The sequence below is a fragment of the Schistocerca americana genome, chromosome 2, assembly GCF_021461395.2.
Source record: "Schistocerca americana isolate TAMUIC-IGC-003095 chromosome 2, iqSchAmer2.1, whole genome shotgun sequence".
In the NCBI taxonomy this organism is placed as follows: Eukaryota; Metazoa; Arthropoda; class Insecta; order Orthoptera; family Acrididae; genus Schistocerca; species Schistocerca americana.
In genome coordinates, this window is record NC_060120.1 from 623,996,209 (window position 1) to 624,020,316 (window position 24,108).

Here is a 24,108-nt window from a genome sequence, read left to right on the forward strand (position 1 = left end):
TTCAACTTTAGTTATTTAATTTCCCTACCCACCAGTTACCCACTATGTACCCTAATCCTATACCACATTATTTACATTCATTCCGGAAACATGCATTCACCGTAGCCAAACTGCAATCCCACATACTTTTCCTCCAGTCCTGCTTAACCTTTGGAATTACCCCTAAAGGGCTTACCTTAAAAGTTCCCATCTCCGGGTGCAATTCCTCCTTCCACCAGTCTCTCCTGGACTTCCAGAACCTTCAATCCTTAGCCCTTACCCAACTTGTCCTGAATCTCTACACTACTTCATGTAACCACCACTCCCAACAGCTCCTATCTCTCTTCAAAGTCCTCCACCTCTCAAACCCTTGCTTGGAGAACACACTGAGGAACATCATCCTAGAAGCCAGCTGCAAACTTGAGTTCCATGCCACACACCACCTGAAAAAACTATCCACAGTGCTAGTGCAACACCTAAGAAGTGGGGTCCCTCTCCCTATCCCTCACAAACACCAACCACAACAGAACCTTCAACAAACTCCCCTCATAGCCAACAAACCTAGCCTAGCCACCCTACTCAATCTCCCCATCCCAGCACATACCCCACACAGACCAAATCTCAACTATAACCACAGTCAAACGCCACATATCACCAGTCCCAATTCAGTCCTAAACCTCTCATCCAGATCCCTCTCTCCTCCAGAGACATCTGTTCTATCAAAAGGCTTAACCTTTAGCCCCACACCTAAATTCAACCACACTGCCCTGGTTAAAGATCTCCTCTCATTCACCCGGAACCTCAACTGGAAATATCACTTCACTACCCAAACACAGCCCCCAAGTACTAGACCCAGTGTTGAACCCTGTCTAGAACAGTTCCGACTGCCTTCTCAAAGGGATCCTCCTCCCCTCCCCCAAAACCATCCCTTGCAGACATTTCAGGAATTCCTCACATCCAGTGTTGCCTCCCAGTCCTTCTTGAAGAACATCCCGACAACCCCCAACATCACCCCAGCTGAATCCCGTGCCATTAAGGAGCTGAAAATAGACCACTCCATTGTCATCCTCCCGGCGGATAAAGGCTCCACAACTGTCGTACTTGACCGTGTGGAGTATGTGGCAGAAGGACTGCGTCAACTCTCTGACACCTCAACCTACAAAGCTGTCACCCAGGATCCCATTCCCTCCATCCAGACTGAGCTGCAAAAAATCCTAAAAATCCAAGGTCCCTCACAAGGCCTCACAACGGCTTCCATAGACTTACTCACTCCACCTGAGCCACGTACCCCTACCTTCTACCTATTAACCAAAATCCACAAAGAGAACCATCCTGGCCGTCCCATTGTAGCAGGCTTCAAATCCCCAACCGAATGTATCTCAGCTCTGGTAGATCAGCACCTACAACCTATCACCCGCAGACTCCCATCCTACATCAAAGACACAAACCACTTCCTAGAACGCCTCAAATCCATTCCCACTCCTCTCCCACCTGAAACCTTTCTTGTCACCATAGATGCTACATCCCTTTACACAAACATCCCACACACCCATGGTCTCTCTGCCCTTGAGCACTACCTCTCCCAACGCCCACCCGAAGATCTTCCAAAAACCTCGTTCCTTATCACACTTACCAACTTCATCCTCACCCATAATTACTTCACTTTTGAAGGCCAGACCTACAAACAAATCAGGGGAACGGCCATGGGAACCAGGATGGCTCCCTCCTATGCCAACCTCTTCATGGGCCGCATGGAGGAGGCTTTCCTGAAGACCCAACAGCTGCTTCCCCTGGCCTGGTATAGGTTTATAGATGACATCTTTGTGGTCTGGACTCATGGTGAAGAAACACTCCTTAATTTCCTCCATAACCTCAACTCCTTTTCGAATCTGAATTTCACCTGGTCCTTCTCCAAAACCCAAGCCACCTTCCTGGATGTTGACCTTCATCTTGTTGAAGCTCACATCCACACCTCTGTCCATATCAAACCCACAAACAAACAACAGTACCTTCACTTTGATAGCTGCCATCCTTTCCACATCAAACGCTCCCTTCCCTACAGCCTAGGTATTCGTGGCAAACATATCTGCTCCAGTGACGAATCCCTCAACAACTACACCAATAACCTGACCAGTGCTTTCCTCTCCCGCAACTATCCTGCAGACCTTGTCCACAAACAGATATCCCGAGCAATACATTCCTCCCCGTCCAACAACAATGTTCCTACCCCCAGACCACACAGAAGCATCCCCCTTATCACCCAATATTATCCTGGCCTCGAAAACATCAACAAATTACTCCGCCAGGGATATGACTTTCTCAAGTCAACCCCTGAAATGAGATCATCCCTTGACAAAATTCTCCCCACACCACCCAGAGTTGCCTTTCGTCGCCCCCCTAACCTCCGTAACATCCTTGTTAAACCCTACAATATTCCCAGACTACCTTCTCTACCCAGCGGTTCCTACCCCTGTAACCGACCCCGTTGCAAAACCTGCCCCATGCATCCCCCCACAACCACCTACTCCAGCCCCGCTACTGGTAAAACATACACAATTCAAGGCAGGGCTACGTGTGAAACCACACATGTCATTTATCAACTGACATGCCTGCACTGCACAGCCTTTTACATCGGCATGACAACAACCAAACTGGCTGAGCGCATGAACGGACACAGACGAACTGTCCGCCTAGGAGATGCCCAATACCCAGTAGCGGAGCATGCCCTCCAGCATAATTCTAGGGACCTAGGAACCTGCTACACCGTATGTGCCATTTGGCTTCTCCCACCCAACACCAGTCCCTCTGAACTGCGGAGGTGGGAACTTGCACTCCTACACATCCTTTCATCCCGCCATCCCCCTGGACTGAACCTACGTTAAACCACCTCACTCCCATTCACTCTTCAGTCTTCTCCTCTTTCCCTTTCCTCTTTAGCCATTCACGCATCTTTTCATCCTACATAGTTGTGTTTATCTTTATACTATATACCTCTTTACTTCTGTATGCATCCTCTTTGGTTTGAAGCTGGCACAGTACTTACAGTAGAATATCTTTGGCTTCCCTCTGACAACCATGCCTCCATCCTTGCTACCCTCCCTGTTTACCTTTCCCTGTTGCTTCATAACCTGGGTTGTGAGTAACTGAATCCACTTTCCCTTCTTCCCTTTTTTCCCCTCTCTCCTCCCTGATGAAGGAACAAAGTTCCGAAAGCTAGGAATGTAAATTTTCAGTTCTGTTTTATGTGTATCTATCGGCTGTACTGAGCTGAGGTAAGTACTGGCCAGCCCCTCTATCTCTTTGTTAGTATTTGTTTCATATCTTATATGAGATTTTCCATTAATCATTTAGATCACCTATATGGTCCACATCCTTCATTGTTTTGTCCCTTTTGTTAGCTATCACTTACGTCTGTCATCTTAACACTTTCTCTTCTTCAGTGTTTTATATTTACATAAATAAATATTATCGTCACCAACTGTGCTAGTTTCATCTTCCTCCTATTATCTTGTTCCGTTTATAGTCCTCTTCTCTTTTTTATTTATTGATTTATTTATTCAACATTCCATAGTTTTAACGTTCGTTATTCGCTGTTTCCCAGCCAACAATCACTGCCAACAATCTCTTCCACACCTACCAGTATCATCCATTTACGTCGATTTCTTGTTGCTGGCGATATTTTTGTGCCATTGGCTATCTTTCTCTGCCACAAGAAAAATTTTTTGGGACATTTCTGCCCCACCCGCGATCTTTTTTGCGGCACGCGCGATCTTTTTTGCGGCACGCGCGATCATTTTTGCGGCACGCGCGATCTATTTGCGGCACGCGCGATCGCTTTTGCGCCACGCGCGATCGCTTTTGCGGCACGCGCGATCTTTTTTCGCCACTCGCTATCTCAGTTTTTGAGCTACGTGTGTTCTTTTTCCCCTGATCTGGACATACTTGCTTGGTCTGGTCAACTTTTTCCGTATTTTTCTTATTTAGTGGTCTTCCTTTGGTATTGAACATTACCAACACAATTTCTTTCCTTCTCGTCCTTCCCTCCGTGTTTTACTCCTTCTTATGATTACTATTTCAACTTTAGTTATTTAATTTCCCTACCCACCAGTTACCCACTATGTACCCTAATCCTATACCACATTATTTACATTCATTCCGGAAACATGCATTCACCGTAGCCAAACTGCAATCCCACATACTTTTCCTCCAGTCCTGCTTAACCTTTGGAATTACCCCTAAAGGGCTTACCTTAAAAGTTCCCATCTCCGGGTGCAATTCCTCCTTCCACCAGTCTCTCCTGGACTTCCAGAACCTTCAATCCTTAGCCCTTACCCAACTTGTCCTGAATCTCTACACTACTTCATGTAACCACCACTCCCAACAGCTCCTATCTCTCTTCAAAGTCCTCCACCTCTCAAACCCTTGCTTGGAGAACACACTGAGGAACATCATCCTAGAAGCCAGCTGCAAACTTGAGTTCCATGCCACACACCACCTGAAAAAACTATCCACAGTGCTAGTGCAACACCTAAGAAGTGGGGTCCCTCTCCCTATCCCTCACAAACACCAACCACAACAGAACCTTCAACAAACCCCCCTCATAGCCAACAAACCTAGCCTAGCCACCCTACTCAATCTCCCCATCCCAGCACATACCCCACACAGACCAAATCTCAACTATAACCACAGTCAAACGCCACATATCACCAGTCCCAATTCAGTCCTAAACCTCTCATCCAGATCCCTCTCTCCTCCAGAGACATCTGTTCTATCAAAAGGCTTAACCTTTAGCCCCACACCTAAATTCAACCACACTGCCCTGGTTAAAGATCTCCTCTCATTCACCCGGAACCTCAACTGGAAATATCACTTCACTACCCAAACACAGCCCCCAAGTACTAGACCCAGTGTTGAACCCTGTCTAGAACAGTTCCGACTGCCTTCTCAAAGGGATCCTCCTCCCCTCCCCCAAAACCATCCCTTGCAGACATTTCAGGAATTCCTCACATCCAGTGTTGCCTCCCAGTCCTTCTTGAAGAACATCCCGACAACCCCCAACATCACCCCAGCTGAATCCCGTGCCATTAAGGAGCTGAAAATAGACCACTCCATTGTCATCCTCCCGGCGGATAAAGGCTCCACAACTGTCGTACTTGACCGTGTGGAGTATGTGGCAGAAGGACTGCGTCAACTCTCTGACACCTCAACCTACAAAGCTGTCACCCAGGATCCCATTCCCTCCATCCAGACTGAGCTGCAAAAAATCCTAAAAATCCAAGGTCCCTCACAAGGCCTCACAACGGCTTCCATAGACTTACTCACTCCACCTGAGCCACGTACCCCTACCTTCTACCTATTAACCAAAATCCACAAAGAGAACCATCCTGGCCGTCCCATTGTAGCAGGCTTCAAATCCCCAACCGAATGTATCTCAGCTCTGGTAGATCAGCACCTACAACCTATCACCCGCAGACTCCCATCCTACATCAAAGACACAAACCACTTCCTAGAACGCCTCAAATCCATTCCCACTCCTCTCCCACCTGAAACCTTTCTTGTCACCATAGATGCTACATCCCTTTACACAAACATCCCACACACCCATGGTCTCTCTGCCCTTGAGCACTACCTCTCCCAACGCCCACCCGAAGATCTTCCAAAAACCTCGTTCCTTATCACACTTACCAACTTCATCCTCACCCATAATTACTTCACTTTTGAAGGCCAGACCTACAAACAAATCAGGGGAACGGCCATGGGAACCAGGATGGCTCCCTCCTATGCCAACCTCTTCATGGGCCGCATGGAGGAGGCTTTCCTGAAGACCCAACAGCTGCTTCCCCTGGCCTGGTATAGGTTTATAGATGACATCTTTGTGGTCTGGACTCATGGTGAAGAAACACTCCTTAATTTCCTCCATAACCTCAACTCCTTTTCGAATCTGAATTTCACCTGGTCCTTCTCCAAAACCCAAGCCACCTTCCTGGATGTTGACCTTCATCTTGTTGAAGCTCACATCCACACCTCTGTCCATATCAAACCCACAAACAAACAACAGTACCTTCACTTTGATAGCTGCCATCCTTTCCACATCAAACGCTCCCTTCCCTACAGCCTAGGTATTCGTGGCAAACGTATCTGCTCCAGTGACGAATCCCTCAACAACTACACCAATAACCTGACCAGTGCTTTCCTCTCCCGCAACTATCCTGCAGACCTTGTCCACAAACAGATATCCCGAGCAATACATTCCTCCCCGTCCAACAACAATGTTCCTACCCCCAGACCACACAGAAGCATCCCCCTTATCACCCAATATTATCCTGGCCTCGAAAACATCAACAAATTACTCCGCCAGGGATATGACTTTCTCAAGTCAACCCCTGAAATGAGATCATCCCTTGACAAAATTCTCCCCACACCACCCAGAGTTGCCTTTCGTCGCCCCCCTAACCTCCGTAACATCCTTGTTAAACCCTACAATATTCCCAGACTACCTTCTCTACCCAGCGGTTCCTACCCCTGTAACCGACCCCGTTGCAAAACCTGCCCCATGCATCCCCCCACAACCACCTACTCCAGCCCCGCTACTGGTAAAACATACACAATTCAAGGCAGGGCTACGTGTGAAACCACACATGTCATTTATCAACTGACATGCCTGCACTGCACAGCCTTTTACATCGGCATGACAACAACCAAACTGGCTGAGCGCATGAACGGACACAGACGAACTGTCCGCCTAGGAGATGCCCAATACCCAGTAGCGGAGCATGCCCTCCAGCATAATTCTAGGGACCTAGGAACCTGCTACACCGCATGTGCCATTTGGCTTCTCCCACCCAACACCAGTCCCTCTGAACTGCGGAGATGGGAACTTGCACTCCAACACATCCTTTCATCCCGCCATCCCCCTGGACTGAACCTACGTTAAACCACCTCACTCCCATTCACTCTTCAGTCTTCTCCTCTTTCCCTTTCCTCTTTAGCCATTCACGCATCTTTTCATCCTACATAGTTGTGTTTATCTTTATACTATATACCTCTTTACTTCTGTATGCATCCTCTTTGGTTTGAAGCTGGCACAGTACTTACAGTAGAATATCTTTGGCTTCCCTCTGACAACCATGCCTCCATCCTTGCTACCCTCCCTGTTTACCTTTCCCTGTTGCTTCATAACCTGGGTTGTGAGTAACTGAATCCACTTTCCCTTCTTCCCTTTTTTCCCCTCTCTCCTCCCTGATGAAGGAACAAAGTTCCGAAAGCTAGGAATGTAAATTTTCAGTTCTGTTTTATGTGTATCTATCGGCTGTACTGAGCTGAGGTAAGTACTGGCCAGCCCCTCTATCTCTTTGTTAGTAAAGGTATAAAATATGCTGCTATAAAACATTTTGATAAATTACCAGATGAAATAAAATGCCTGACAGACAGCAGTAATAGTTTCAAAAACAAATTGAGATCAAACTCCTTGACAACTCCTCCTATACCATAGATGAATTCCTGAATATGAGTAAATAAATCTGGAGGCATTTTGTGCCATTTAAGGAAATGGGACAGATAACAGAAATATTTACGTATTAAAAAAAAAAACCTTATTTCCTGTGCGAATTTCTTGTGCATTTGACACGTTCCACATCATAACGGTTTTCCATGCCATTGATCAATGGAACACGTAACTAACTAAATAAATAATTATAGAAGAAGGCAACACACTTTCAGACCCAGTTATACAATTTTTATGCTTCTATTACTTCACTGTTAACTTGACATAAAACAATATGATGTTAACTGATGAAAGGGGAAAATATAAGAATGCAGTAAATGAAGCAGGCAAAAAGGAATACCAACGTCTCAAAAATGAATACCAACGTTTCAAAAATGAGATAGACAGGAAGTACAAAATGGCTAAGCAGGGATGGCTGGAGGTCAAATGTAAGCATGTAGAGGCATATCTTACTAGGGTTAAGATAGATACTACACACCGGAAGCAGCTACTAGGGTAGCAGAGTACGTGTGGCGTGCACACGGGGGTTTTTTAGGTTAGAGGGACCCCCCCTTGGGCGAAACGATAAAATACCTGACGGCTTACCAGAGAGGACATTATCATCGTTGATAAAGAACGTCCGTCCTCAGAGACCAAAAACAGGAAAAGTTAACGTAATATTGGTAAACTGCAGGAGTATCCAGGGCAAGGTTCCTGAATTAGTATCTCTTATTGAAGGAAATAGTGCGCATATAGTATTAGGAATGGAAAGTTGGTTAAAACCGGAAGTGAACAGTAACAAAATCCTAGACACAGAATGGAATATATACCGCAAGGATAGGATAAACGCCAATGGTGGAGGAGTATTTATAGCAGTAAAGAATTCAATAATATCCAGTGAAGTTATTAGCGAATGCGAATGTGAAATAATCTGGGTTAAGTTAAGTATCAAAGGTGGGTCAGATATGATAGTCGGATGCTTCTATAGACCACCTGCATCAGCAACCGTAGTAGTTGAGCGCCTCAGAGAGAACCTGCAGAACGTCGTGAAGAAGTTTCGTGATCATACTATTGTAATAGGGGGAGACTTCAATCTACCAGGTATAGAATGGGATAGTCACACAATCAGAACTGGAGCCAGGGACAGAGACTCTTGTGACATTATCCTGACTGCCTTGTCCGAGAATTACTTCGAGCAGATAGTTAGAGAACCAACTCGTGAAGCTAACGTTTTAGACCTCATAGCAACAAATAGACCGGAACTTTTCGACTCCGTGAATGTAGAAGAGGGTATCAGTGATCATAAGTCAGTGGTTGCATCAATGACTACAAGTGTAATAAGAAATGCCAAGAAAGGAAGGAAAATATATTTGCTTAACAAGAGTGATAGGGCACAAATCGCAGAATATCTGAGTGACCACCATCAAACGTTCATTTCTGAGGAAGAGGATGTGGAACAAAAATGGAAAAAATTCAGGAACATCGTCCAGTACGCCATAGATATGTTCGTACCGACTAAGGTCCAAAGCGAGGGGAAAGATCCACCGTGGTATAACAATCATGTACGAAAGGTACTACGGAAACAAAGAAAGCTTCATCATAGGTTTAAGAGTAGTCGAATCATAGCTGATAAGGAAAAGCTGAACGAAGCGAAAAAGAGCGTAAAGAGAGCAATGAGAGAAGCATTCAACGAATTCGAACATAAAACATTGGCAAACAATCTAAACAAGAACCCTAAAAAGTTTTGGTCATATGTAAAATCGGTAAGCGGATCTAAATCCCCTATTCAGTCACTCGTTGACCACGATGGCACCGAAACAGAGGACGACCGAAGAAAGGCAGAAATACTGAATTCAGTGTTCCGAAACTGTTTCACTGCGGAAAATCGTAACACGGTCCCTGACTTCAGCCGTCGCACGGACGCCAAAATGGAAAATATTGAAATAAACGATATCGGAATTGAAAAACAACTGCTATCACTTAGTAGCGGAAAAGCATCCGGACCAGACGAGATACCCTTAAGATTCTACAGTGATTATGCTAAAGAACTTGCCCCCTTTCTATCAGCAATTTATCGTAGATCGCTGGAAGAACGTAAAGTACCTAGCGACTGGAAGAAAGCGCAGGTCGTTCCCATTTTCAAGAAGGGTCATAAATCAGATGCGAATAATTATAGGCCTATTTCGCTTACGTCAATCTGTTGTAGAATAATGGAACATGTTTTGTGTTCTCGTATTATGACGTTCTTAGATAATACAAATCTCCTTCATCATAACCAACATGGATTCCGCAAACAGAGATCACGTGAAACTCAGCTCGCCCTATTTGCCCAAGAAATTCACAGTGCCGTAGACACTGGCGAGCAGATTGATGCCGTATTCCTGGACTTCAGGAAGGCATTTGATACGGTTCTGCACTTACGTTTAGTGAAAAAAATACGAGCTTACGGAATATCGGACCAGGTTTGTGATTGGATTCAGGATTTCCTAGAAGAAAGAACACAACATGTCATTCTTAACGGTTCAAAATCTGCAGATGTAGAGGTAATTTCGGGAGTACCGCAGGGAAGCGTGATAGGACCTTTATTGTTTACAATATACATAAATGACTTAGTTGACAACATCGGTAGCTCCGTGAGGCTATTTGCAGATGACACGGTTGTCTACAAGAAAGTAGCAACATCAGAAGACTCGTACGTACTCCAGGAGGACCTGCAGAGGATTAATGCATGGTGCGACAGCTGGCAGCTTTCCCTAAACGTAGATAAATGTAATATAATGCGCATACATAGGGGCAGAAATCCATTCCAGTACGATTATGCCATAGGTGGTAAATCATTGGAAGCGGTAACGACCGTAAAATACTTAGGAGTTACTATCCGGAGCGATCTGAAGTGGAATGATCACATATAACAAATAGTGGGAAAAGCAGGTGCCAGGTTGAGATTCATAGGAAGAATTATAAGAAAATGTGACTCATCGACGAAAGAAGTAGCTTACAAAACGCTTGTTCGTCCGATTCTTGAGTATTGCTCATCAGTATGGGACCCTTACCAGGTTGGATTAATAGAAGAGATAGACATGATCCAGCGAAAAGCAGCGCGATTCGTCATGGGGACATTTAGTCAGCGCGAGAGCGTTACGGAGATGCTGAACAAGCTCCAGTGGCGGACACTTCAAGAAAGGCGTTACGCAATACGGAGAGGTTTATTATCGAAATTACCAGAGAGCACATTCCGGGAAGAGATGGGCAACATATTACTACCGCCCACATATATCTCGCGTAATGATCACAACGAAAAGATCCGAGAAATTAGAGCAAACACGGAGACTTACAAGCAGTCGTTCTTCCCACGCAAAATTCGTGAATGGAACAGGGAAGGGGGGATCAGATAGTGGTACAATAAGTACCCTCCGCCACACACCGTAAGGTGGCTCGCGGAGTATAGATGTAGATGTAGATGTAGAAAGGAAAATTAAAGATACCTTTGGAGAAAACAGAACCATTTGCAAGAATATCAAGAGCTCAGATGGAAACCCACTTCTAAGCGAAGAAGGGAAAGCAGAAAGATGGAAGGAATATATAGACAGTCTATGCAAGGGCGATGTACTTGACGAAAATATTATGGAAATGGAAGAGGATGTCGATGCAGATGAAATGGGAGATATGATACTGTGTGAGGAGTTTGACAGACCACAGAAAGACCTAAGTCGAAACAAGACCCCAGGAGTAGACAACATTATATTAGAATTATTGACTGCCTTGGGAGAGCCAGCCCTGACAAAACTATACTATCTGGTGAGCAAGATGTATGAGACGGGCGAAATGCCCTCACACTTCAAGAAGAATATAATAATTCCAATCCCAAAGAAAGCAGGTGTTGACAGATGTGAAAATTACCAACCTATCAGTTCAATAAGTCATGCCTGCAAAATACTAATGCAAATTCTTTACAGATGAATGGAAAAACTGGTAGAAGCTGAGGACGGGGAAGATCAGTTTGGATTCCGTAGAAATGTTGGAACACATGAGGGAATACTGACCCGAAGACTTTTCTTAGAAGATAGATTAAGGAAAGGTAAACCTACATTTCTAGCATTTGTAGACTTAGAGAAAGCTTTTGACAATGTTGACTGGAATACTCTCTTTCAAATTCTAAAGGTGGCAGGGGTAAAATACAGGGAGCGAAAGGCATTTACAATTTTTACAGAAACCAGATGGCAGTTGTAAGAGTCGAGGGACATGAAAGGAAAGCAGTGGTTGGGAAGGGAGTGAGACAGGGTTGTAGCCTATCCCTGATGTTATTCAATCTGTATATTGAGCAAGCAGTAAAGGAAACCAAAGAAAAATTCGGAGTAGGAATTAAAATCCATGGAGATGAAAGAAAAACTTTGAGGTTCACCAATGACACTGTAATTCTATCAGAGACAGCAAGGGCCCGGGAAGAGCAGTTGAACGGAATGGACAGTGTCTTGAAAGGAGGATATAAGATGAACATCAACAAAAGCAAAATGAGGATAATAGAATGTGTCGAATTAAGTCGGGTGATGCTGTGGGAATTAGATTAGGAAATGAGACACTTAAAGTAGTAAAGGAGTTTTGCTATTTGGTGAGCAAAATAACTGATGATGGGCAAAGTAGAGAGGATATAAAATGTAGACTGGCAATGGGAAGGAAAGCGTTTCTGAAGAAGAGAAATTTGTTAACATCGAGTACAGATTTAAGTGTCAGGAAGTCATTTCTGAAAGTACTTGTATGGAGTGTAGCCATGTATGGAAGTGAAACATGGACAATAAATAGTTTGGACAAGAAGAGAATAGAAGCTTTCAAAATGTGGTGCTACAGAAGAATGCTGAAGATTAGATGGGTAGATCACATAACTAGTGAGGAGGTATTGAATAGAATTGGGGAGAAGAGAAATTGGTGGCACAACTTGACTAGAAGGAGGGATTGGTTCGTAGGACATGTTCTGAGGCATCAAGGGATCACCAATTTAGTATTGGAGGGCAGCGTGGAGGGTAAAAATCGTAGAGGGAGACCGAGAGAAGAATACACTAAGCAGATTCAAAAGGATGTAGGTTGCAGTAGGTACTGGGAGATGAAGAAGCTTGCACAGGATAGAGTAGCACGGAGAGCTGCACCAAACCAGTCTCTGGACTGAAGACCACAACAACAACAACATTAATGTCTGAGGACAAAGATAAAAGTTTTTTCGTCTTTTACTAAAAGTGAAGTATTCATCTGCAGTTTCTGATAATTTGGGAAACTAATTTTATTGGTATATGAATCAAGAATGCAGATATTCATATTCTCCACAACAACTATTACAGGTATACTCAGTTTAATAAAGTTGTTTGTATGGAGCTGTCGAGTTCCATTTCTGTCTTCAAAGAATCTGCCAAATAAAGATTTTTAACACTACATCCAACGTCAGCTTTGTAGTTCATTGTAAACACTCTTTACTGTAATATTAATCTTACTATTAATATCATATACTGAATTAGAGACAGTGAAAAATACCTTCATTCCTTCTATAGGCAAATTTTTAAAGGGGTTTTGTATTAAAAATGCCACATGAACTAATGCTCTGGTTCATTACAATTTTACTACTATCTAGCAAAGTTAATATCAAGAGTTTGGAAGGAAAGTGGATGAGCCTATGACAAATTGAAGCTGTGGGTTGGTTTAGGAGGTGTAACTATATGCGATATCTGGGAGTGCACTGCCTGCTTAAGACGCGGATCTAGGATCAGATCCTGGTGTGGCACAAACATATTTCATAGCAGTTCTTTAAAGTACGTGAACAAAATATTATGCAAACAAAACTATCAACATTTTGCCTACAGTTATGGGCAGCTCTTCTTGAGATATTAATAATGCCAGTAGTTTTATTTGACAATGGCAGGGTCACACACACACAAAAGAATTTTAATACAATGGATTATGCTTGTGAATAGCTAGATTGATATACAAATAAAAATATAATATTCATATACAAATAATGATATATTTAATCCAAAGCTGCCTTTCAATTAAAAGTTACAGTAAGAATATCAATCATAAAAATGATAGTAATGATAATGTAATTGAGGGCAAGCCTGACCTTTGCATGAACATATCTTAGTAAACCACTGTCATCCAAGTACATCATATCATAAAATGTATCAGTAGTTGCAGTTCCCCAGTTGCTTTCTGAGATTTGGAGCACACCAGCCAGTTCACATTCTACAGCCTGTAATATACACCAACAACAAATTAAAAACAATTATATAGCCTGTAATATGCACCAACAACAAATTAAAAACAATTATTTATATATTGTACAATTCAAAGAATGTGATCAATATAATAAAAGCAAATAAATCAGGGAACTGGCAACAAAGTATACGAATCCATACCTATATAATAACAAAAAATTCAATTATAATTAATTACATGATATATATGATTTAAATTTGTTAAATTTACATCTTCCATGTCATGAGCAATAATAGTAAATAATAAATTACAAGAAAATGGACATATTTGGAAAATATTATAAACAACATATTCAGTACTTGCATCATTTCATGAGTTTAGGAAGATTGAGCTTCATATATCACTTACCTGCAGCAGAGTTTTGAAACATTTCTGGTAACTGGCCTACAAAGTCAGAAAGACATTTTGAATTCTTGGATAGTTACTGAAATTTTTCCTTTATCACTTAAACCAGTTCCTTTTGCAAAGCCTGTATCTTCATCTTTAGAAAAAATGCCTGATATATTGAGCTCTCATTTTCATGGTGCCTTACTGCTCACAAGCAGTATCATAATGACAAGACAGACGACGACACAGTACAGATGATTATGAAGCTGCCTCAATGCTAAGGCTGTGTGGGTTTAACATGTACAAGATATTAACTATGTAAAATAAGGGAAGGCAACTACTCTCCAATAGCAGGTCGATGTGTGGAGGACATTAACAGGAAAAAGTATTTGTGCTAGCTTTTGAGCATTCACACTTTTTCTAGCCATAATCGCACCCGTGTGTGTGTGTGTGTGTGTGTTTTTAACATGTGTACTTTTGATAGAAAAAGAGCAACTGCTCAAAAGCTAGTGTGAATGCTGTTTTCTGTTAAATGTTTCTGTCCTCTGCACATCCACCTGCTACAGATGAGTGGTTGCCTTTCTCTTATTTCATATACTGCTCCACTCAAGAATTTATATTATTGTCCAATATTACTGTGTGTTTTATTATTTTACTATAACTGGTAGTATGTACACTGCTGTAGGTGTTTTGTTATTAAAATTAATCCATTGGTTCTAGCCCAATATGCCTGTTACTAGACAGATATAAAGGTACTTAATCATTGTTGTAAATATGAAGTGTGCTGTTGGCATATGACCTTCAAAACAGCATTCCCTACCAAGCCCTGCTCACATAAATTGCCGTTCTCTCATAACTGGTGTATCATGTGTGACTGTGCACTTTAATACTATATGTTACTTTCATCTTTTGATATGCTAGGTGGTTAGCACATTTGTTGAATACTGACAAAAAGGAAACGCATAAGGTCTAAATGTATTTAGACAACAGTCAAAGCAGTTACTTGGCAAATTACCACACCTATTATCTGTGTTCTGTATAGCAACTGTTTTATAACTTCAACTAATAATGAATATGCTGGAGAATTAATTCAGGGAAAAAAACTTTTTTAACATGGCAATTTTAGAAAAGTCTCTTTTGTCTAGACTGGGGATAAACTTCAACATTTAATGGAAATACTTAACCGTGTTTTGCAGCAATATGCACAGAAAAAATTCTCTTGTGTTTCCAGCCCTGTTAAGTTATTTAAAATCCAGGAGCTTTCAACTGTTTGCAGACAAGCAAGGAGTACTCGGTTGTCAGCTCATGAATTTCAGGCATGATTATCAGTCACAGCAAATAATGCAGTTGGAGGAAGCTGGTGCTCCAGACACGAAAGGCTAAGTCAATTACATCTACTAGAAATGTTATAGGCAATGTTTGCAATGATGCAAATAAGCCTGTTGTGTTGTTGTTGTTGTTGTAATAGTAGTAGTAGTAGTAGTTGTTGTTGTTACTGTTAGAGTAGAATAATAATGGGCAAGTCTTCTGGGCCATATGGATGAAAAAACACATTAAGAACAGGTCTGGATACGGATGTACTTGCCCATCATTAAGGAGTTTTGCCAAGTAGAAAACTGAAGGATGAGAACATCAATTGCAGAAAGTTCACCCTGTTCACCAGATTTAAGTGCACTCTGACTTCCACCTGTTTCCTCTTTCTTTCTTTCTTTAAGATGTTTTGACTGAGATATTGGTTTGCACCCAAGTATTTTGCAAGCCTTCCAGAAATCATGGGTGAAGTCTAATCATAAATAATAAAAATAAATTAAAAAGAAGAAATAAAAAAGTTAGCAGAGGGCACTGATTCAGATGAGTATTACACTAAAGAATTAGTACACTTTTATCCCGAAAAGTATATTTCACAGTCACACTGAGAACATTTTCACAATAAATGAGGTGTGAACATTGCTGTTGTCTATGGCTTACTAATATAAATATCTTTATCAACCCACAGTTACAGTTTATGCTCTCTACCACACACTGCAGTACAAAACATAATTATAGTATGTGGATATTTTGCCTACACTTCTGCGTATGACAATGCCAGTTAATTATGTGGACCCTCCAACAACAAGGTCAACCTACAAATCAGTTGTAATACATAATATTCTATTCCAATATATTCAAAGTGAGTCTTATTTTAATAGTTAGTCTCAACTTGCAAAATACCCTACATTCAATTCTCGGGGATCACCTCTAATTTTTTGATGTGAGAAGATCTGGAATGGGGTGCATAGATCATCATGAGGTCAAGTGAGATGCTACTTCAATATAAGAGCAGTGCATTTGTCACACAAAAAGTCAAAGATGGCAAGAAATCAATAGGCTTCCACTACATTTGACTTATTTATTGGTTGCAAAATGTTAGAAAGCAAGATCATAATAACAAAACAATTAAGAAGCAAACACATATTATTTCAAAGATAATGTTGTTTGTCTTGTATGTTTGACAGACACACTGATGTTAGATGAGAATTTGTTGGCCAGCCTCCAGATGGTACTGCTACATATACTCCGTTCATCATAAGAATAAACCTGATGTAAACATTACACAACATCAACATATTCTTCCGCATTTGCTGAAACTTCATTGGATTTCGTTTCACATGGGACTGAAGCTGTATCGAGTACAGTCAAGTACAACAATGAGAATAAGTTTTATACTGTGCGTTATGCAAACATTGACTCAGAGATAATATGGAACAACAGCTTTACTGATGCATTTAACTTCGACAGCACTGGCCTGGCAAGTGATCCAACTCAACTGCAGTGGTGTAAATAGTTGCAGTAACGACATAAAGAAAGAGAAGGAGAAAGATAACTGGCATTCTACGGATCGGAGCGTGGAATGTCAGATCACTTAATCGGGCACGTAGGTTAGAAAATGTAAAAAGGGAAATGGGTAGGTTAAAGTTAGATATAGTGGGAATTAGTGAAGTTCGGTGGCAGGAGGAACAAGACTTCTGGTCAGGTGACTACAGGGTTATAAACACAAAATCAAATAGGGGTAATGCAGGAGTAGGTTTAATAATGAATAGGAAAACAGGAATGCGGGTAAGCTACTACAAACAGCATAGTGAAAACACATTATTGTGGCCAAGATAGATATGAAGCCCACACCTACCACAGTAGTACAAGTTTATATGCCAACTAGCTCTGCAGATGACGAAGAAATTGAAGAAATGTATGATGAGATAAAAGAAATTATTCAGATAGTGAAGGGTGATGAAAATTTAATAGTCATGGGTGACTGGAATTCGAGAGTAGATAAAGGGAGAGAAGGAAACGTAGTGGGTGAATATGGATTGGGGGAGAGAAATGAAAGAGGAAGCCGTCTGGTAGAACTTTGCACAGAGCATAACTTAATCATAGCTAACACTTGGTTTACGAATCATGAAAGAAGGTTTTATACATGGAAGAACCCTGGAGATACTAAAAGGTATCAGATAGATTATATAATGGTAAGACAGAGATTTAGGAACCAGGTTTTAAATTGTAAGACATTTCCAGGGGCAGATGTGGACTCTGACCACAATCTATTGGTTATGACCTGTAGATTAAAACTGAAGAAACTGCAAAAAGGTGGGAACTTAAGGAGATGGGACCTGGATAAACTGAAAGAACCAGAGGTTGTACAGAGTTTCAGGGAGAGCATAACGGAACAATTGACAGGAATGGGGGAAAAAAATACAGTAGAAGAAGAATGGGTAGCTTTGAGGGATGAAGTAGTGAAGGCAGCAGAGGATCAAGTAGGTAAAAAGATGAGGGCTAGTAGAAATCCTTGGGTAACAGAAGAAATATTGAATTTAATTGATGAAAGGAGAAAATATAAAAATGCAGTAAATGAAGCAGGCAAAAAGGAATACAAACGTCTCAAAAATGAGATCAACAGGAAGTGCAAAATGGCTAAGCAGGGATGGCTAGAGGACAAATGTAAGGATGTAGAGGCTTATCTCACTAGGGGTATGATAGATACTGCCTACAGGAAAATTAAAGAGACCTTTGGAGATAAGAGAACCACTTGTATGAACATCAAGAGGAATGCGGGTAAGCTACTACAAACAGCATAGTGAAAACACATTATTGTGGCCAAGATAGATATGAAGCCCACACCTACCACAGTAGTAGTCAGATGGAAAGCCAGTTCTAAGCAAAGGGAAAGCAGAAAGGTGGAAGGAGTATATAGAGGGTCTATACACGGGCGATGTACTTGAGGACAATATTATCGAAATGGAAGAGGATGTAGATGAAGATGAAATGGGAGATACGATACTGCATGGAGAGTTTGACAGAGCACTGAAAGACCTGAGTCGAAACAAGTCCCCGGGAGTAGACAACATTCCATTGGAACTACTGACGGCCTTGGGAGAGCCAGTCCTGACAAAACTCTACCATCTGGTGAGCAAGATGTATGTAGCAGGCGAAATACCCTCAGACTTCAAGAAGAATATAATAATTCCAATCCCAAAGAAAGCAGGTGTTGACAGATGTGAAAATTACCGTACAGTCAGTTTAATAAGCCACAGTTGCAAAATACTAACACGAATTCTTTACAGACGAATGGAAAAACTAGTAGAAGCCGACCTCGGGGAAGATCAGTTTGGATTCCGTAGAAATACTGGAACACGTGAGGCAATACTGACCTTACGACTTATCTTAGAAGAAAGATCAAGGAAAGGCAAACCTACGTTTCTAGCATTTGTAGACTTAGAGAAAGCTTTTGACAATGTTGACTGGAATATACTGTTTCAAATTCTGAAGGTGGCAGGGGTAAATTGCAGAGAGCGAAAGGCTATTTACAATTTGTACAGAAACCAGATGGCAGTTATAACTTGGAAGAGCAGTTGAACGAAATGGATAGCGTCTTGAAAGGAGGATATAAGATGAACATCAACAAAAGCAAAACGAGGATATTGGAATGTAGTTGAATTAAGTCGGGTGATGCTGAGGGAATTAGATTAGGAAATGAGACACTTAAAGTAGTAAAGGAGTTTTGCTATTTGGGGAGCAAAATAACTGATGATGGTCGAATTAGAGAGGATATGAAATGTAGACTGGCAATGGCAAGGAAAGCGTTTCTGAAGAAGAGAAATTTGTTAACATCGAGTATGGGTTTAAGAGTCAGGAAGTCATTTCTGAAAGTACTTGTATGGAGTGTAGCCATGTATGGAAGTGAAACATGGACGATAAATAGTTTGGACAAGAAGAGAATAGAAGCTTTCAAAATGTGGTGCTACAGAAGAATGCTGAAGATTAGATGGGTAGATCACGTAACTAATGAGGAAGTATTGAATAGGATTGGGGAGAAGAGAAGTTTGTGGCACAACTTGACCAGAAGAAGGGATCGGTTGGTAGGACACGTTCTGAGGCATCAAGGGATCACCAATTTAGTATTGCAGGGCAGTGTGGAGGGTAAAAACCGTAGAGGGAGACCAAGAGATGAATACACTAAGCAGATTCAGAAGGATGTAGGTTGCAGTAAGTACTGGGAGATGAGGAAGCTTGCACAGGATAGAGTAGCATGGAGAGCTGCATCAAACCAGTCTCAGGACTGAAGACCACAACAACAACAACGACATAAAAAGTGACAAGCTGAGAACAATATACCTTTGAATGTCATTTAGTTTTGAAACAAAAGGAGATAATACATGGTAAAACTCAGATGTTATGCTTCTTAGGAGACTGGATGGAAAACATAACTTGCTCTTGATCTTAGCTAACATGGTATTGTAATTAAAAACAAGAGTGATATGAATTCCTGACTTTAACAATGGTAATTTTTCTGTATGAGATACGTGCGGTGCAAAAGCACACTGATGGGATTTTACCACGTGGTTAAATATTTAAGCCACTAAAGGTATTACACTCAGTCACCTGGTAGTCTCTGAACTCCTTTCATATCGGACTCGGAGATTGCTTATCTCAATGGTTGGCCTGTGATAGTCACATTGCCAAACCAGCTGGACTGGTCTTTGCTTTATTAACTCTACCATTCCGGTTTTGTGTACTCTGCTATGGTTAATAAAATTCATATTGAGAGTGGTAGCAAAATTTACATTACAAGTACTCACTGTTTTCATACTGGTTGTTTAATGGGCAGTATTAACCACAGGAGGTGAAATTTTTAGGACCGCTGACACACAAATGTAAAATTATTTGACGCCATCATAGCTTTCAGAACTATTAGTTCTTTCCTCTGGGATGAGCAGGGGATTGGTTGGGGGAGGCTAGAAATATGGGCAGGTCACTCAGACTGCAGGATGAGAGAGAGCAACAGGTGGATATTTCTCATCCTGGAGTTTGAATAACCTGTCCTCCTTTTAACCTTCCTCAACCTATCCCTTTCTCATCCCAGAGGAAAGAACTAATAATTCTGAAAGCTATGACAGTGTTGTGTACTTTTATATTTGTCTATCAGCAGTAGTATGTATTTCCCCTCCGGAAAGTAATCACCGGCTTTTCTGTCCACTCCTGACACAAACGCATAATCTGTAATCAATGGCAACTGAATGAAAGCCAATAATGAGAGTGAGAAAGTGTAAGTATAATGCAGGTTTGAAATCCAGTTAACAGAACAGTGTGGTTGACAGTGTCTCAGGCAATGGACTGTACTAGACTGAGTCATGGCTTACTGCCCAGCCCCGTAGCTGTGAGCTGCTCAGCCCATGTGACATGCCACTCATGTCCATGGTGGTGATCAACATATTTGACCTGTAGTGAATATGAGCAGTTATCAATGTCAGCCATCAGCAGGGATATTAAACTGGCCAACAATTCTGTCACATAATTTTACAGTTTTCTCAAGTGAGTTTTCCTTTTGAAATTATTGTTTCAATGTAAAGTTATTATAGATTGTCACTTTAATGTAAAAGTGCTGTTACAAATGGCCAGACCCAATCACATAAGTATCTAGCAAACTATGTGACCTTCAAACCAACAGTGCATACCTGGAATGGAAGTCGATCAATCCATGTCTTGCTTATGGGTGCAACATCTTCCTGGTTGACTGTCGCACGATCTCCACAATCAACGAAGAATAATTCATATTTTCCTTCAACAATTTTAAGGACTTTAGCCCTGTACCACCTAAGAAAAAAAATAAAAATTCAACAAAAATGTCACTTGCGAGGAGAAAACATTTCTCCTGCTTAAGGAAAGAAAAATAATAAATCTAGGTACTAGTCAACTATCTTCCACAACCAGCAGAGCCATAGTAAATTACAAGCTGGAATTAATGCAACTATACGGCATTGTGCATCCAACAAAATGATTTGTTACAGTAGAAACTGCAAAAAATTTACAATTTCTTTTATAAAAACCAGGAAATTTATGAACGAACAGATCACCCAAAAATATGCAGATTGAGGCTATGTAAAAGCCAGAGACAATACCAGACTAATGCAGCTGATAAAACGATAGTAAAATTGAGGCAGCAGGAAGGAACAGCAGAACTGGAAAGCACACGAAAAATAGAAACTGACACTTTACATCACCAGCTCTAGGTCTTTGCAATACTTCAGACATTCCTCCACGTACTGAAATTACTTGCTTAAATGCACTAACGTATGGTGTGTGTGTGTGTGTGTGTGTGTGTGTGTGTGTGTGTGTGAGAGAGAGAGAGAGAGAGAGAGAGAGAGAGAGATATTTCACCCATTTGTTTTTCTGCCTTACATCTGTTACTGAAGCTTTTATTCATAAACTGAAATTCTTAGGAGAAATAATGAATATTACAGAATGTTCTTGCTCCGGTCTTATGTAACACCCACACAAACAATCAACCAATTAATGCATACTATACTGCCACATATACAAGGAGTACCAAAAAGAAACCAAACTATTTTTTTTTACTTATTTATTCACATTTGAAGCACAAACCTTCATCTCCTTCAAAGTATTCTCCACTTCCACTAATACACTTGTCTAATCTTTTACTCCGTTTCTCAAAACAATGTCTAAATTCATGTTTTGTGTTACTTGACAGTGCTTCCATTATTTTCTTCTTCTTCTCAGCAACATCAGCAAAATGCTTTTCTTTCATGTCACTTTTCATTCTAGGTAAAACAGGGGGGGGGGGGGGGCTGTGAAAGCAGGGGCAATGTCACGGTGGAAAAACAAGTCACCTGACAGCCACAAATCAGGCTGATTATGCTGCACAGGTTGCACAATCTTTTCAGAACTTCCAAATAGCAAGCCTGACACTGGCACACACTCTGAATGGTCAACACCTGTCACATTAAAAAAAAAAAAAAAAAAAAAGCCTTGTTTTAATGTTTGATTTCGCCTGACAAGCTTTCTTCAGGCAAGGTAAATTTGAAATCTTCCACTGGCTTGACTGTTGCTTTGATTCAGGATTGTAACTGTAGCACCAAGCTTCGTCACCTGCGGTAATTTTTGAAAGAAAGTTTGTATCATTTCAGGATGTTTCTTTTCAAAGCACAGCATGATTCCACACAATCTTGTTTTCATTCAGCAGTCATGGCACAAATCTGGCAGCCACCATTTTCATTCCCAAACCTTCTGTCACAATTCACTGCACCGAACTCCAAGTCACTCCTGACAACTCCACAATTTCTTCTATAGCCCATCTAGCCCGTCAGTAATCTTTATTAAGGATTGCACAAACGTTTTCAACATTTTCATGTGTTCAGGCTGAGGATGGACAATCAGAACAAGGTTTTTCATCAACTGACGTTTCACCATGTCTGAAATTGGGAAACCACTCAAACATTTGAATTTTCCCCATAGCATCACCCTTGTATGCTGTTTTTAACATTTCAGGAGTTTCTGTTCCACTTTTTCTGAGCCAAAAGAAGATTTTCACCACCACTTGCTGTTCATGATAATCAGCCATTGCAAAAATGATAATCACACAAAACAGTTGTCAATATAAATTCTGCCGAAACTAGTCCTGATCTCCTTCAATGAGAGTACTCAGCTTACTGACTATGTTCACTCTATGTGCTCCTAGTGGCAAAATGCGGTACTACAAAAACTCTGCCCACCAAAAAAACTAGTTCAGTTTCTTCTGGGTACCCTGTCACATGTTACTGATTCCAGTTTCCACAGGTGCCATATGTTGAGAATGATATAATCATTGCTCTACCTTGGCTGCACAATATCGTCCTCTGTTGTATATGAGACTAGTAGGCAAGCCTATCGTAATCCTATGCCTATGTGATGCAAACATGCTTCAGTTCAAATATTAGTGTAAGCACCACACAAATGCCAGTAGACCTGACTTGATAACAAAGATATAAGTGCTTTGTCACTTGTGTCTGGCATAAACAGTGATAAAAATGTGATGAATATCATGCTCACAAGACATTTCATTACATTAAATGTGTGCCAACTTCAAAATGGCTAACAGCTGCAGCTAATCATGAATTACATACATTAAATGATCACATTGTTTATCACATGCAGAAAAGTGGTTACATCCGTCTCTAACTACACAAGTTTGATAGAGCACTTTCTAAAGCCTAAACTTTGTAAGGTTAAAGTGTACACGTTCCAATTATGTAATCGTGAAGAAAATCAGGTGTTGAATATATTTATAGCCCAACTTAAACTAGTAGACACTTGACAGGTAGTGGGCTGGAGTACTCCTCCCATCAATACACCAAGCAGTGCCTAGCACTGTCGGTTCCCACCATGTTGCCACTTCCGCTTCACTGGCCTGTGTAAAACATTTGCCCTGTGTAGAACATTGTGTCAGCCAGTCCTCATTGATTCACTGCAGTAAGAGACTTTGAATTTCATGTGCCTTAAAATATCTGATGATAGTAGTCGAAAGAGGAACAGACCAAGGCTACACACACCTAGAAAAGTACTGCCTCGCGAAATGTGCTGCAACCAGAGGTGGCAGGCAAGGCTGCCTGGTGCAGTGTCAGAGGCTGTAGGGGAGGGAGGGAGAGAAAAAGAAAGGGAGTGGAAAGGAGAGGAGCAGAGAAAAGGAAAAGATCAATGGATGCATTGGCAGAGAGCACTGTAGTATGGGGGTGAAGGGATGTGGGTTGGGA

At 41.4% G+C, this 24,108-nt stretch overlaps 1 protein-coding gene across 3 annotated transcripts in view; it reads right to left on the minus strand.

Annotated features, from left to right (window-relative positions):
• LOC124596376 (putative ATP-dependent RNA helicase TDRD12) overlaps positions 1-24,108 on the minus strand; it is a 470,123-nt gene that overhangs the window by 103,292 nt on the left and 342,723 nt on the right. For all 3 annotated transcript variants that reach the window (XM_047135490.1, XM_047135489.1, XM_047135491.1), the window contains 2 exons: positions 21,037-21,175; positions 13,566-13,694 (listed from right to left, as the gene is read on the minus strand). In XM_047135490.1, the coding sequence (XP_046991446.1) occupies positions 13,566-13,694; positions 21,037-21,175 (268 nt within the window). The remainder of the gene's footprint in view (positions 1-13,565; positions 13,695-21,036; positions 21,176-24,108) is intronic.